Raw genomic sequence first — 12,394 nt, 5'->3', positions numbered from 1 at the left:
TCATATGGCTTCACTCATATGTGGAATTTAAGATACAAAACAGATGAACATAAGGAAAGGGAAGCAAAAATAATATAAAAACTGGGAAGGAGACACACCATAAGATACTCCTAAATACAGAGAAGAAACCGAGGGTTGCTGAAGGAGGGGTGTTGGGTGGGGTGATGGCCTACATGGGCAATGGGTATTAAGCAGGGCACTTGTTGCTATGAGCCCTGGGTGTTATATGTAAGTGATAAATCACTAAATTCTGTTCTTGAAATCATTATTACCCTATATGTTAACTAGTTCGGATGTAAATTAAGAAAATAATAATAATAATTTAAAAATCTTGGCATGGAGAAAGTTTTCCTAAAAATGGTTATAAACCCAAAATTATTAAATAAAAAGACTGACTTATAAGATCACTTAAGAATTCAATTTTTCTGGGGGCCCCTGGGTGGCTCAGTTGGTTAAGGATCTGACTATAGGTTTCAGCTTAGGTCATAATCTCACAGGTTTGTGAGTTTGAGCTCCGCATAGGGCTCTGCACTAGCAGCTCAGAGCCTGCTTGGGATTTTCACTCTCCCTCTTTCTGCTCTCTCTCTCTCTATCAAAATAAATAAATGAATATTTTTAAAAATATTCTGTATGTAGTTTTCTGTATAGAAAACTATACCCAAGCTAAAAGAGAAATTGGAAAATACAAACAAAAAACAAACTGGAAGTCATATTGCAGTATTTTTAACAGGGCCTAAATCCACAAGAACTCAGAAAATCAGTAACAAAAGGACAAATAATCCAGCAGAAAAATGGACAAAGAACATAAATGAACAACTCACAGAAGAAATACAAATGGGCAAAAATTATTTTAAAGAGACGTTCAACTTCAGAGACAAAGAAATGGAGCTAAAAATAATTACAAATGCCCAATGTGTGCTGAAGTTGTAACAACATAATTAGTGAGAGCATAAATTGGTACAGTTTTTCTGGAAGGTAGTTTGGCAATATATTTAAAATGTAAAATGGAATTTCTGCTTTGATTCAGAGTTTCCCCAAAGACAGTAAGTGTGTGTGTGTTACAACATTATTATAAAAGCAAAAACTAGAGGTCAACCTTCATGTTCACATTTGGGGATTATTTAAATCATGGTACATTTGTCCAGTGGGCCATCATGCTTCCTTTACCAAAGAAAGTTACACTTCATAGAAATATTCTACAACATAGAACAAGCAATCCTAAAATTCATATGGAACCACAAAAGGCCCCGAATAGCCAAAGTAATTTTGAAGAAGAAGACCAAAGCAGGAGGCATCACAATCCCAGACTTTAGCCTCTACTACAAAGCTGTCATCATCAAGACAGCATGGTATTGGCAGAAAAACAGACACATAGACCAATGGAATAGAATAGAAACCCCAGAACTAGACCCACAAACGTATGGCCAACTCATCTTTGACAAAGCAGGAAAGAACATCCAATGGAAAAAAGACAGTCTCTTTAACAAATGGTGCTGGGAGAACTGGACAGCAACATGCAGAAGGTTGAAACTAGACCACTTTCTCACACCATTCACAAAAATAAACTCAAAATGGATCAAGGACCTGAATGTGAGACAGGAAACCATCAAAACCTTAGAGGAGAAAGCAGGAAAAGACCTCTCTGACCTCAGCCGTAGCAATCTCTTACTCGACACATCCCCAAAGGCAAGGGAATTAAAAGCAAAAGTGAATTACTGGGACCTTATGAAGATAAAAAGCTTCTGCACAGCAAAGGAAACAACCAACAAAACTAAAAGGCAACCAACGGAATGGGAAAAGATATTTGCAAATGACATATCGGACAAAGGGCTAGTATCCAAAATCTATAAAGAGCTCACCAAACTCCACACCCGAAAAGCAAATAACCCAGTGAAGAAATGGGCAGAAAACATGAATAGACACTTCTCTAAAGAAGACATCCGGATCGCCAACAGGCACATGAAAAGATGTTCAGCGTCGCTCCTCATCAGGGAAATACAAATCAAAACCACACTCAGATATCACCTCAAGCCAGTCAGAGTGGCCAAAATGAACAAATCAGGAGACTATAGATGCTGGAGAGGATGTGGAGAAACGGGAACCCTCTTGCACTGTTGGTGGGAATGCAAATTGGTGCAGCCGCTCTGGAAAGCAGTGTGGAGGTTCCTCAGAAAATTAAAAATAGACCTACCCTATGACCCAGCAATAGCACTGCTAGGAATTTATCCAAGGGACACAGGAGTACTGATGCATAGGGGCACTTGTACCCCAATGTTCATAGCAGCACTCTCAACAATAGCCAAATTATGGAAAGAGCCTAAATGTCCATCAACTGATGAATGGATAAAGAAATTGTGGTTTATATACACAATGGAGTACTACGTGGCAATGAGAAAAAATGAAATATGGCCTTTTGTAGCAACGTGGATGGAACTGGAGAGTGTGATGCTAAGTGAAATAAGCCATACAGAGAAAGACAGATACCATATGGTTTCACTCTTATGTGGATCCTGAGAAACTTAAGAGAAACCCATGGGGGAAGGGAACAAAAAAAAAAAAAAAAAAAAGAGGTTAGAGTGGGAGAGAGCCAAAGCATAAGAGACTGTTGAGAACTGAGAACAAACTAAGGGTTGATGGGGGGTGGGAGGGAGGAGAGGGTGGGTGATGGGTACTGAGGAGGGCACCTTTTGGGATGAGCACTGGGTGTTGTATGGAAACCAATTTGACAATAAATTTCATATATAAATAAAAAAAATAAAAATAAAAAATAAAAAATAAATAAATAAATAAATAAATTAACATGTTCCTAAAAAAAAAAAAAAAAAAAAAAAGAAATATTCTACAACATATTAGTTGAATGAAAAAAAAGTTGCAGAATAGAATGTATGATCCTATTTATGTATTTTTAATAAACATGTTTATATGTGTATTAAAGCCAAGAAAGATTATACCAAATTATTATTATTTCTTATTGCTAGAGGACAGGATTATAAGAGAACTCTCCTTTTTAAAAATACTTTTGGAGCACCTGGGTGCCTCGGTTGAGTGTTCGACTTCGGCTCAGGTCATGATCTCACAGTTCATGGGCTCGAGCCCCGCATTGGGCTCTGTGCTGACACCTCAGAGCCTGAAGCCTGCTTTGGATTCTGTGTCTCCCTGTCTCTCTACCTCTCTCCCACTCACCTCTGTCTCTCCCTCAAAAGTAAACATAGAAAAAAAATAATAATAAAAATAAAAATATTTTTGTTGGGGTGCCTGGGTGGTCAGTCAGTTAGCGTCTGACTTCAGCTCAGGTCATGATCTCACAGTTCATGAGTTTGAGCCCCACGTCAGGCTCTGTGCTGATAGCTTAGAGCCTGGATCCTATTTCAGATTCTGTGTCTTCCTCTCTCTCTGCCCCTCCCCTGCCCACCTCTGTCTTTCTCTTTCTCAAAAATAAACATTAAAAAAATTTTTTTAAATATATACATATTTTTTTAAAAAATTTAATATTTATTATTGAGAGACAGAGAGAGACAGAGCACGAGCATGGGAGGGGCAGAGAAAGAGGGAGACACAGACTCCGAAGCAAGCTCCAGGCTCTGAGCTGTCAGCACAGAGCCCAATGGGGGGCTCGAACCCACAAACCACGAGATCATGACCTGAGCTGAAGTCAGTCACTTAACCAACTGAGCAACCCAGGTACCCCTAAAAAAAAATGTGGTTGTTGAATGTTTTGTAACCAAAACGATTCTTATAATCAATACAAAAAATAAAAATATTTCCATTTTAGAAAAAAATATCTTCCACAAATGGCCCATATTATTCTGGAACATTCCAGAATGCTGAAGAATGATGCCTTCTCACCTCCTGAATTATGAGTTAAACTTTTGTACTTATGTTTGTAATTTTCTAAGAATAGGACAGTATTTTTAAAAAATCTTCAGAGGTTTGTCCTGGATCTGGAATGGCTCGCATGCTTTTATTTTGAAGCTAGAATAACTAGCATTTTAAGGCAAAGAAACTTTGGGAAATCGTACAGCAAGTAAACCAGAGTAAAAGGAACAACAACAAAATCCCATAATATCCTCAAGGAAATCAGCTGAAAATATAAAACTAAACATGGGCCAACAGTAAAAAGTTACAGACATGAAAATGGTTATGTTGAAAAACTGGGGAAGTTATATTGATTAAACAAGAATGATGTTGAGTATGCATTGTGAATTAACTAGGACTTTTTAATTTTCAGTCTGTGTTCTGTAACCAGGTGGAATAGACACTAAGTGGAAAGATTATTTAAATCCATCTAAGAATTTAAGAATACTTTTAAAATCTAAATGCAGGTGGAGTTCATTAAATCAGCTGTTGTAAAAGTAGTGAAGGCAGTTTTTTCCCCTTTAATCTGAGATGATCAAAAACCTTTTTATTTTGACTTTTTATTTGACTAACCTAGATTTTTCTACTTTTTTTCCCTTGCCACAGGATTCCTGTTAATGGAGAAACCCCCAAACATCGGTCATGGCATACTTTAACACCAATAGCTGATGATAAACTTTTTCTATTTGGTGGACTAAGTGCAGACAATATTCCATTAAGTAAGTCAACTAAAGTGTAGCCTACAATTATTATCTCATTCTTTTTTTTTTTTTTTTAAATTTTTTTTTCAACGTTTATTTATTTTTGGGACAGAGAGAGACAGAGCATGAACGGGGGAGGGGCAGAGAGAGAGGGAGACACAGAATCGGAAACAGGCTCCAGGCTCTGAGCCATCAGCCCAGAGCCTGACGGCCTGACGCGGGGCTCGAACTCCCGGACCGCGAGATCGTGACCTGGCTGAAGTCGGACGCCAACCGACTGCGCCACCCAGGCGCCCCTCATTCTTTTTTCTTAATTGTATTTGATATTTAAGGTGTCTCTTTTTCAGATTTTCTGGTTTACCTTTATCCCCAACTGTATGATTGCATTAAGAATTAGAAAACCCTTTGCTTTAGTATCTTTGGCTCTCCATGTTCTCCTGTTTCCTAGATACATAGAAAAGAAAGGGTAGTTGAACCTAGATGAATTAAAACCCCTTTCAACTATAATATTCTGTGATTCTGTGCCTTCCTGATTTTTGATCCCAGTACAGTGTAGGCTGGAATGGGGATTAGAACAGTCTTCCCCAGAAGGCTCTGGAAATATAAGGTGGGAAGGCAGTTGCTTCTCTTTCTGTTCCAGAACTGTAAAGAAAGTGCTTAGCCAGAATTTTTAAACTCCTGTCACTGCTGATCCCAATAGCTATGGTTTTGTAATGCAGGTTTTTTTTTTTTTTTTCCAGCAGTGAAACTGTGGCATCAGGAAAGACAAATGACTAAGTATCCACTTCCTAGTTTGACATAGTTGATGTTTCATGTTTTCTTAACCCAGAAGTTTTCCATGGCTAGGAGTGTTTTCATAAGAAACCTTATATACCATTAAACTCATTTATATAATTCCATATGGGATCTGGAAACACGTATTTATTTTTCAACAAAAATGCATCAAGCATCAGCTTTGTATCCAGCAGTCTGCTGGACAACAGACAAACTCCAGAGGCTGGTTAGAGAAACAGGGGTTTCTAGCAGGGGATGTTAGTTATTGCAGATTATTATGCTTCTCCAATCTGAAGGTTCGTAATTAAAAGAGATTTGGAATCTAATAACTAACATCTATTTTTTCATTAGGGGTTGTTTAATAGAACATCTTTTTGAGCTCTACTGTTTCTAATTCCTATTTGCTGACTTTGGTCATTGACCTGTGGGAAATTCTATGTCCTAACTCTTAGTGCAGTCAGTTTCCTCCTGTATAGATTTAGTGTAACATACTGGTATTACATGATACTTAGAAGTTATTTTAATCTTGTTGACTATGATAATGGCATTGTGATTATGTATGTGATAATGCCGTTGTCATTCTGGAAAAATATGTCTCCTTTTAAAAGCCATGTTTAGTGAAGTATATATGGGGAAAATGACAGGAGATCTAGGATTTGGTTTAGAATAACTGAGCCACAAGAGTAACAAAAAAGAGAGAAATGGAGAACATGTAGCAAAATCTTGATAGTTGTTGAACCTGAGATATGTGAGGGGTCATTATCATGTTCACTCTACCTCTCTATATCTTTGAAAATTTTTGTGAGAAAATATGCATACACACAAAAGATAGTTGCATAAATATAGCATGATAAATTTGGGGGGAAATGTACAAAGACCTAATCTTAATTTCTTAACTGTCATAATATTGCAGGTGATGGTTGGATTTATAATGTCATAACAAATTGTTGGAAACAACTTACACACTTACCTAAAACAAGACCCAGGTAAATATAGAACTTAAAGAATAGTAAAATAGTTAAGAATTAATCAAGTATTAAATATAGCACTGATTTTATAGTGTTTGCCTTTAAAATTGTAAATCAAGAAAGATATCTTTCAAATAAGCTTGATGTTACCCAAATAATTTAATAATCATTTCAAATTATATCTGATTGTTAAAAATGGTCTATTCTGTTTTCATCCATATTTGCATATTTGAAAATGTTACTCTTTTAGGTAACTGTATAATCTTGCCTCATAAATACGAAAAGCCTAAGAAATTGGAAGTATCATATAATGTTAATATTTTTAATAAGTAGACAAGAATGGATTTGGCTTTAGTAGTTATTTGGTTTTGGAAGAGGTTTATTGCAATTTAATGAGAAAATAAGTTTCATGTTAATAAAATAGATGGCAGATATTTATTTTTATTAACTGATATATTCACTTATATGAATTTTTAAAAAAGAAACATGTTAGTTATTTGTGACATATTATAGAGAAAAAAATGTAGAAACAGCATATTATTATTAGACTACAGTTGATCCTTGAACAACACGAGTTTGAACTGCATGGGTCCACTTATTATATGGATTTTTAAAATAAATACAATACTATAAATATATTTTCCATACAATTTTCTTTTTTTCCCATATGATTTTCTCTCTTTTTTTTTTTTCTAAGAGAGAGAGAGAGGGAGAGGGAGAGGGAGAGGTGCGTGGGGAGGGATAGAAGTTGAGAGAGAGAATCTCAATCAGGCTCCATGCTCAGCAGGGAGCCTGACGCTGGGCTCAGTCACACAACTGTGAGATCATGACCTGAGCTGAAATCAAGAGTCAGATGCTAAGCTGACTGAGCCACCCAGGTGCCCCATCCCATATGATTTTCTTAATTACATTTTCTTTTTTGTAATTTGAGTGTAGTGGACACATGATGTTACATTAGTTTCAGTGTACAACATAGTGATTTGGGAAGTGTATACATTGTGTTACGCTCACCACAAGAATAGCTACCGTCTGTCACCATACAATGCTACTACAGTGCCATTGACTATATTCCCTATGCTGTACCTCTTATTCCCATGAGTTATTCATCTATTACTGGAAGCCTATATCTCCCACTTCCCTTCACCCATTTTTGAAAAATATTTATTTATTTATTTCGAGAGAGAGAGAGAGAGAGTGGGGAAGGGGCAGAGAGAGAGGAAGAGAGAATCCTAAGCAGGCTCCATGCTGTCAGCACAGAGCCTGATGCAGGGCTTGATCCCACAAACCCATGAGATCCCGACCTGAGCTGAAATCAAAAGTCAGAGGCTGAACCAACTGAGCCAGCTAGGCACCCCATCCCTTCACCCATTTTGCCCATCCCTCCATTCCCTTTTCCTCTGTCAGTCATCAGTTGGTTCTCTGTATTCATAGGTCTGATTTTGGTTTTTATTAGTTTGTTTATTCATTTGTTTTGTTTTGTTAAGTAACATTTTCTTTAGCTTACTTATTGTGAAAATACAGTGTATAAACCATATAACATACAAAATATGTATTAATTGACTATGTTATTTGTAAGGCTTCTGGTCAACAGTAGGCTATTAGTGGTTAAGTTTTCAGGATCCAAAAGTTACATGCAGATTTTCAGCTCTGTGGGGTATCAGTGCCCCAAACCTCGTGTTGTTCAAGGGTAAACTGTACAGAGAAAACAACATTAGTATTGTAATTCTTTTTTTTCCCTAATTTGAGTGAGTAGTATAATAAAGATATATTCATAGGAAATTGATAGAACATTTATAATCATTATAGTTAGTAATAGATTTTACTGTTTTCATGCCATGTATTTAAGGATTTTTTTGCTACAGATTATGTATACTAGTGTGAAGTCAACTTAATGACATGCATTTCAGAAGTTTAATAAGTGACAATGAAGTAACTTACTTGAGAAAAAAGCCTGAAAAAAATTGTATATATTTCAATGTGTACATCTATATTAATATGCCCCAAAAATTTAGAGTTTATCATAATTACATAAGTGATTCTTATATTTTCATGTGTAGAAATTCATTGTAATGTATTATTTTAGCAATTTGGATCTTTTGAAATGTATTTTTTAACTTAAAGAGTTTTATATTAAGATATGGGAGCCCAGAGTTCTAGTCCTTGCTCAGCTACTACCTAGCTTTTTGGCTTTGGGAAAGTTACTTAAAGAAACTGAGCATTAATTTCTTCATCCCATGAAATGAGGAAGCTGGACTAGAGACGTTCTTAGTTCTCTTACAGTTGTTTGATTGCATTAATATTGGGCCAAAGTGGTATTAAGAATATGTTTAATTTTTAAATTGCTCCTATTTTATAATTCTATCCTTAATAAGTAATTAGAGCAACACAACTATTATCAATAATATATGAGTTAGAACTGAGCTATGTAAAGACATTTCTTTGAATTCAGCTGATGTGTCATGTAAATAATATGCTTTACTAGAATGTTTAGGTGATAAGTTTAGAACAGCTGTGAGAGGACATAAACTATCAGTCTGTAGACAAAACATCAGGTCGCAAGCTAGATGTCACCAAAATCAAGGCAGGAAAGGCTTTCCAGTGTTCTTCGATGATGAAGTCCAGGCCAGAGTTTCCCTAAGGCAGATAAGACAGAGGCAGATCTATCTTCAGGTATGAGGTGAGGAGGATACAGTTTAGTGTAAGGAGAACATATATATGTGGATGTATACTAATTTTTATGAGTGAGAGTTTACTTAACATCTGAATACGTTTTGTGCAAACTGTTCCAAGTTATACTTTAAAATGTGAATGGCCCAATTCTCCTCTTGTAATTCTATGCAGGATTTCTCAACCTCGGCACCATTGACATTTTGGACCAAGTTATTCTTTGTCATTAGTCCTTTGCAGTGTAAGATGTCTAGCAGCATTTTTGGCCTTTACCCACTAGATGCCAATAGTATTCCCCCACCCACCCACCCACCTGGAGTTGTGACAGTCAAAAACATTGCAGATATTATCAAATGTCCTGTGGGGGCAAAAATCACCCTTGGTTGAGAACCACTGTTCCACAGTGTACCACCCTCTCCTCCAGGTCTCACTGTGGTTAGAGCAACGCTTGAGTGAAAGGCCAAGTACAAAGCCGTATCTAATTGCCTGTGTCAGTGGCTGTCAACAAGGACCCCTTTTTAAATGTGTCTGTGAAAGAAGTCCAATAAAGTATTGGCTTATAGAGCCTTCGGTACTTACTGTTGGGTCCCATGACTGTTGCCGAGGTTATACATGGCCTTCTCTCCTGGAAATTAAGCATTCCTTATATTCCATTTCCTTTATCCAGTCCCCATCCCCGACCCCACAATATAATCTGGGTGTTGATGAAGATTTATGTCAATTTATGTTCTAACATATAAGTTGGAGAATTGGGCAGAGTGTTTCCTAAATAAAATCTCTTATGGCTCAGTTCTATCCTGGGTCCCGAGTGCAACTGTCCTTGAATGTGTGAGTGATTGTGTGAGGAAAGTATTTGATTTAACAAATTGTGCATAACCCTACTGTTTGCACTTGCTAAAGTTAAGTGAAAAGTATTAATGTACTAAAAATAAGTTATGTGGTAATAAAGGGTAATATGTAATTGTTTGGGATGTCTTTTGCTGCAGCAATTTGGTCTATTAAGAAAAGTCATCAAAATTCTCTAAGAGTCAAAGCGATGACTTTGTAAATTTCTTGATTTAGCTTCTAAAATTGAGAAATTTATGTGTACTTTTTTTCCTGAGAGTTAGAGCTCCCAGAAATCTTGAATTTTACAAAACTTAAGATTATTCTTTGTAAATACTGTGAAATTGGAGATGACTATGAGCTATCAGACCATTTCAAAAAGAACATTAGATGCTCTACTCTTATGAAATAACTTGTTTATTTAATAATTGAATATGTAATGCTGGTTTTTGTATTTGCTTTTGTTAATCAAGAGTTTTGGAGCACCTTCTGTGTGCAGAACACAGTGTTTAGGTATTTTTAAAGAGAAGCATAAAATTAGATTACCCAGGTTCCAGCGGTGTGCTGGTAAAGGGTTAACAGCTGCTCTCCAGGAAAAGTAAAACCAAAGAGCCCAGCTTTGTAGCATTTTCTGGTTTCCATCATGGCCAGTTTCAAGCTACCAGCATGATGGCACTGAACATCGATTGGAAGAGGGATAGGCACAGTTGGTTTCAACTAGCTGCTAAGCCACTTCCAGCACACCACTGCCAAGATTTGACCTAAGGACCTCATGTGTGGACCTTTAGAAGACCCACACATCAAAGAATTAAAGGAGTGTATAGGGCAGTTTATCTTCAAATATAAGTCAGAAGATTATAAAATGTGTACATATATGTTGAAAGGTGCTGACCAGAGAAGGTAACAGCCAGTTAGTTTGGGTATTTGGAACACTTCCTGGGGATATTGAGCCTGTGTTTAAGGCACTGCAAGAATGATTTATCATCCTAAGCATAAGAAATGGGGTGAGCAAAAGCCTAGAGATAGATAAACTTTTCTCTTAGGGGATGAAAATAAATGAACTTGGATGAATTAGAGGGTTCACTGCAGGGGGGGAGGGACCAATAATTAAAACTTGTGGAAAAAAAGAGCTATTGGTTATGAATATTAGGCTAAGAAAAATGGCACAGATGCTTCCTGATCAGGACATGTCCATGGTTAAAAACATTTGAAAAATGTTATTAATCAGCTAAATGTAGCTGAGAGAGATTAGAGACAGAAAAATGAAGAACATGTTATGGTATTTTGTACTCAGAGTGATAAGTAGTATGACAGTCTAAATGTGAAGGGAATGCCAAGTTGGGTTTGTCAGATGATGGGAACAGAGAACAGGAAAGAAAAGTAAAAAATGATGAAAACAGTAACATGGCAGAGAGTCCTAAGAAAATTAGGGAAAGTGTCCATTTAGCAACAGGATGATCAGTTCCTTTCTAACTAATTTATTTCAGTGAGAATATCTATGAGATAAAGAGGCTAGAAAAAGGTTGGGGGGGTATAACAGAAAAGAATTATTGGGTGGGGGGTCATTTTAATTGACATGATTTAATGAGGATCTAATCTTTTAGTGATTCTCGAGGAATCTTCAAAATCTAACCTCTTTTAGGATATGCCAAAGTTCAAGTTCAGTCCTGCCCATTTTGAAATAGATTAAATGTGAAAGTGTGCAATTTAAAATTGATTTATATGTAATATATGGTTTCGTTCTTCATAGTATTTTACTCTCCTTATAATTTTCAACTATAGGTTATGGCATACAGCCTGTTTGGGGAAAGAAAATGAAATAATGGTATTTGGTGGGAGCAAAGATGATTTACTTTCCTTGGATACAGTAAGAAAATTTCCTATCTAAATATTTCCTCTGAGTAGTTTTGTTATTTAAACTAAAAGGCTATTTAACAAGATTGTTGATGTTCCCACATTGCAAAATATGGAAGAACATGAAATGTTACTCTGTGGTATGACTAATCTTCAGAATGAGTGGCTTTTGTGCAGCATTTAAGGATGTTTTGAGTCTACAAATCAAAATAGGTCTATTAACCTCATTAGCCAAGTTATTTTTTATTTTTTTATTTTTTAAAAATTTTTAATGTTTATTTATTTTTGAGAGAGAGAGGAAGACAGAGTACAAGCAGGGGAGAGGCAGAGAGAAAGACAGAATCTGAAGCAGGCTCAGCACAGAGCCCGACACGTATTTTTTTAATTAAAAAAATTTTTTTAATGTTAATTTATTTTTGAAGGCGGGAGAGACAGTGTGTGAATGGGGGAGGGTCAGAGAAAGAGAGAGAGAGAGAGAGAGAGAGAGAGAGAGAGAGGGAGACACAGAATCTGAAGCAGGGTCCAGGCTCTGAGCTGTCAGCACAGAGCCTGATGCAGGGCTTGAACCCATGAACTGTGAGATAGTGACCTGAGCCGAAGTTGGACGCTTAACAGACTGAGCCACCCATGCACCCCTTTGTTTTTTTAAAAAAATTTTTAATGTTAATTTATTTCTGAAGGAGAGAGAGAATCTCATTGGTCAAATTATTAAGAAAATCTTTTAAAGGATGACTCTTCCCTTTCTCTTTG

The 12,394-nt window shown here is 36.5% G+C and overlaps 1 protein-coding gene across 3 annotated transcripts in view; it reads left to right on the top strand.

Moving 5' to 3' along the window:
• KLHDC1 (kelch domain containing 1) overlaps nucleotides 1–12,394 on the top strand; it is a 56,336-nt gene that overhangs the window by 32,994 nt on the left and 10,948 nt on the right. For all 3 annotated transcript variants that reach the window (XM_086709814.1, XM_086709815.1, XM_086709816.1), the window contains exons 9-11: nucleotides 4,462–4,574; nucleotides 6,244–6,316; nucleotides 11,573–11,657. In XM_086709814.1, the coding sequence (XP_086565940.1) occupies nucleotides 4,462–4,574; nucleotides 6,244–6,316; nucleotides 11,573–11,657 (271 nt within the window). The remainder of the gene's footprint in view (nucleotides 1–4,461; nucleotides 4,575–6,243; nucleotides 6,317–11,572; nucleotides 11,658–12,394) is intronic.

The sequence above is a fragment of the Puma concolor genome, chromosome B3 (genome assembly GCF_028749965.1).
Source record: "Puma concolor isolate L17-30 chromosome B3, mPumCon1.1.hap2, whole genome shotgun sequence".
NCBI lineage: Eukaryota > Metazoa > Chordata > Mammalia > Carnivora > Felidae > Puma > Puma concolor.
This window is presented reverse-complemented; position numbering and strand designations above follow the sequence as displayed.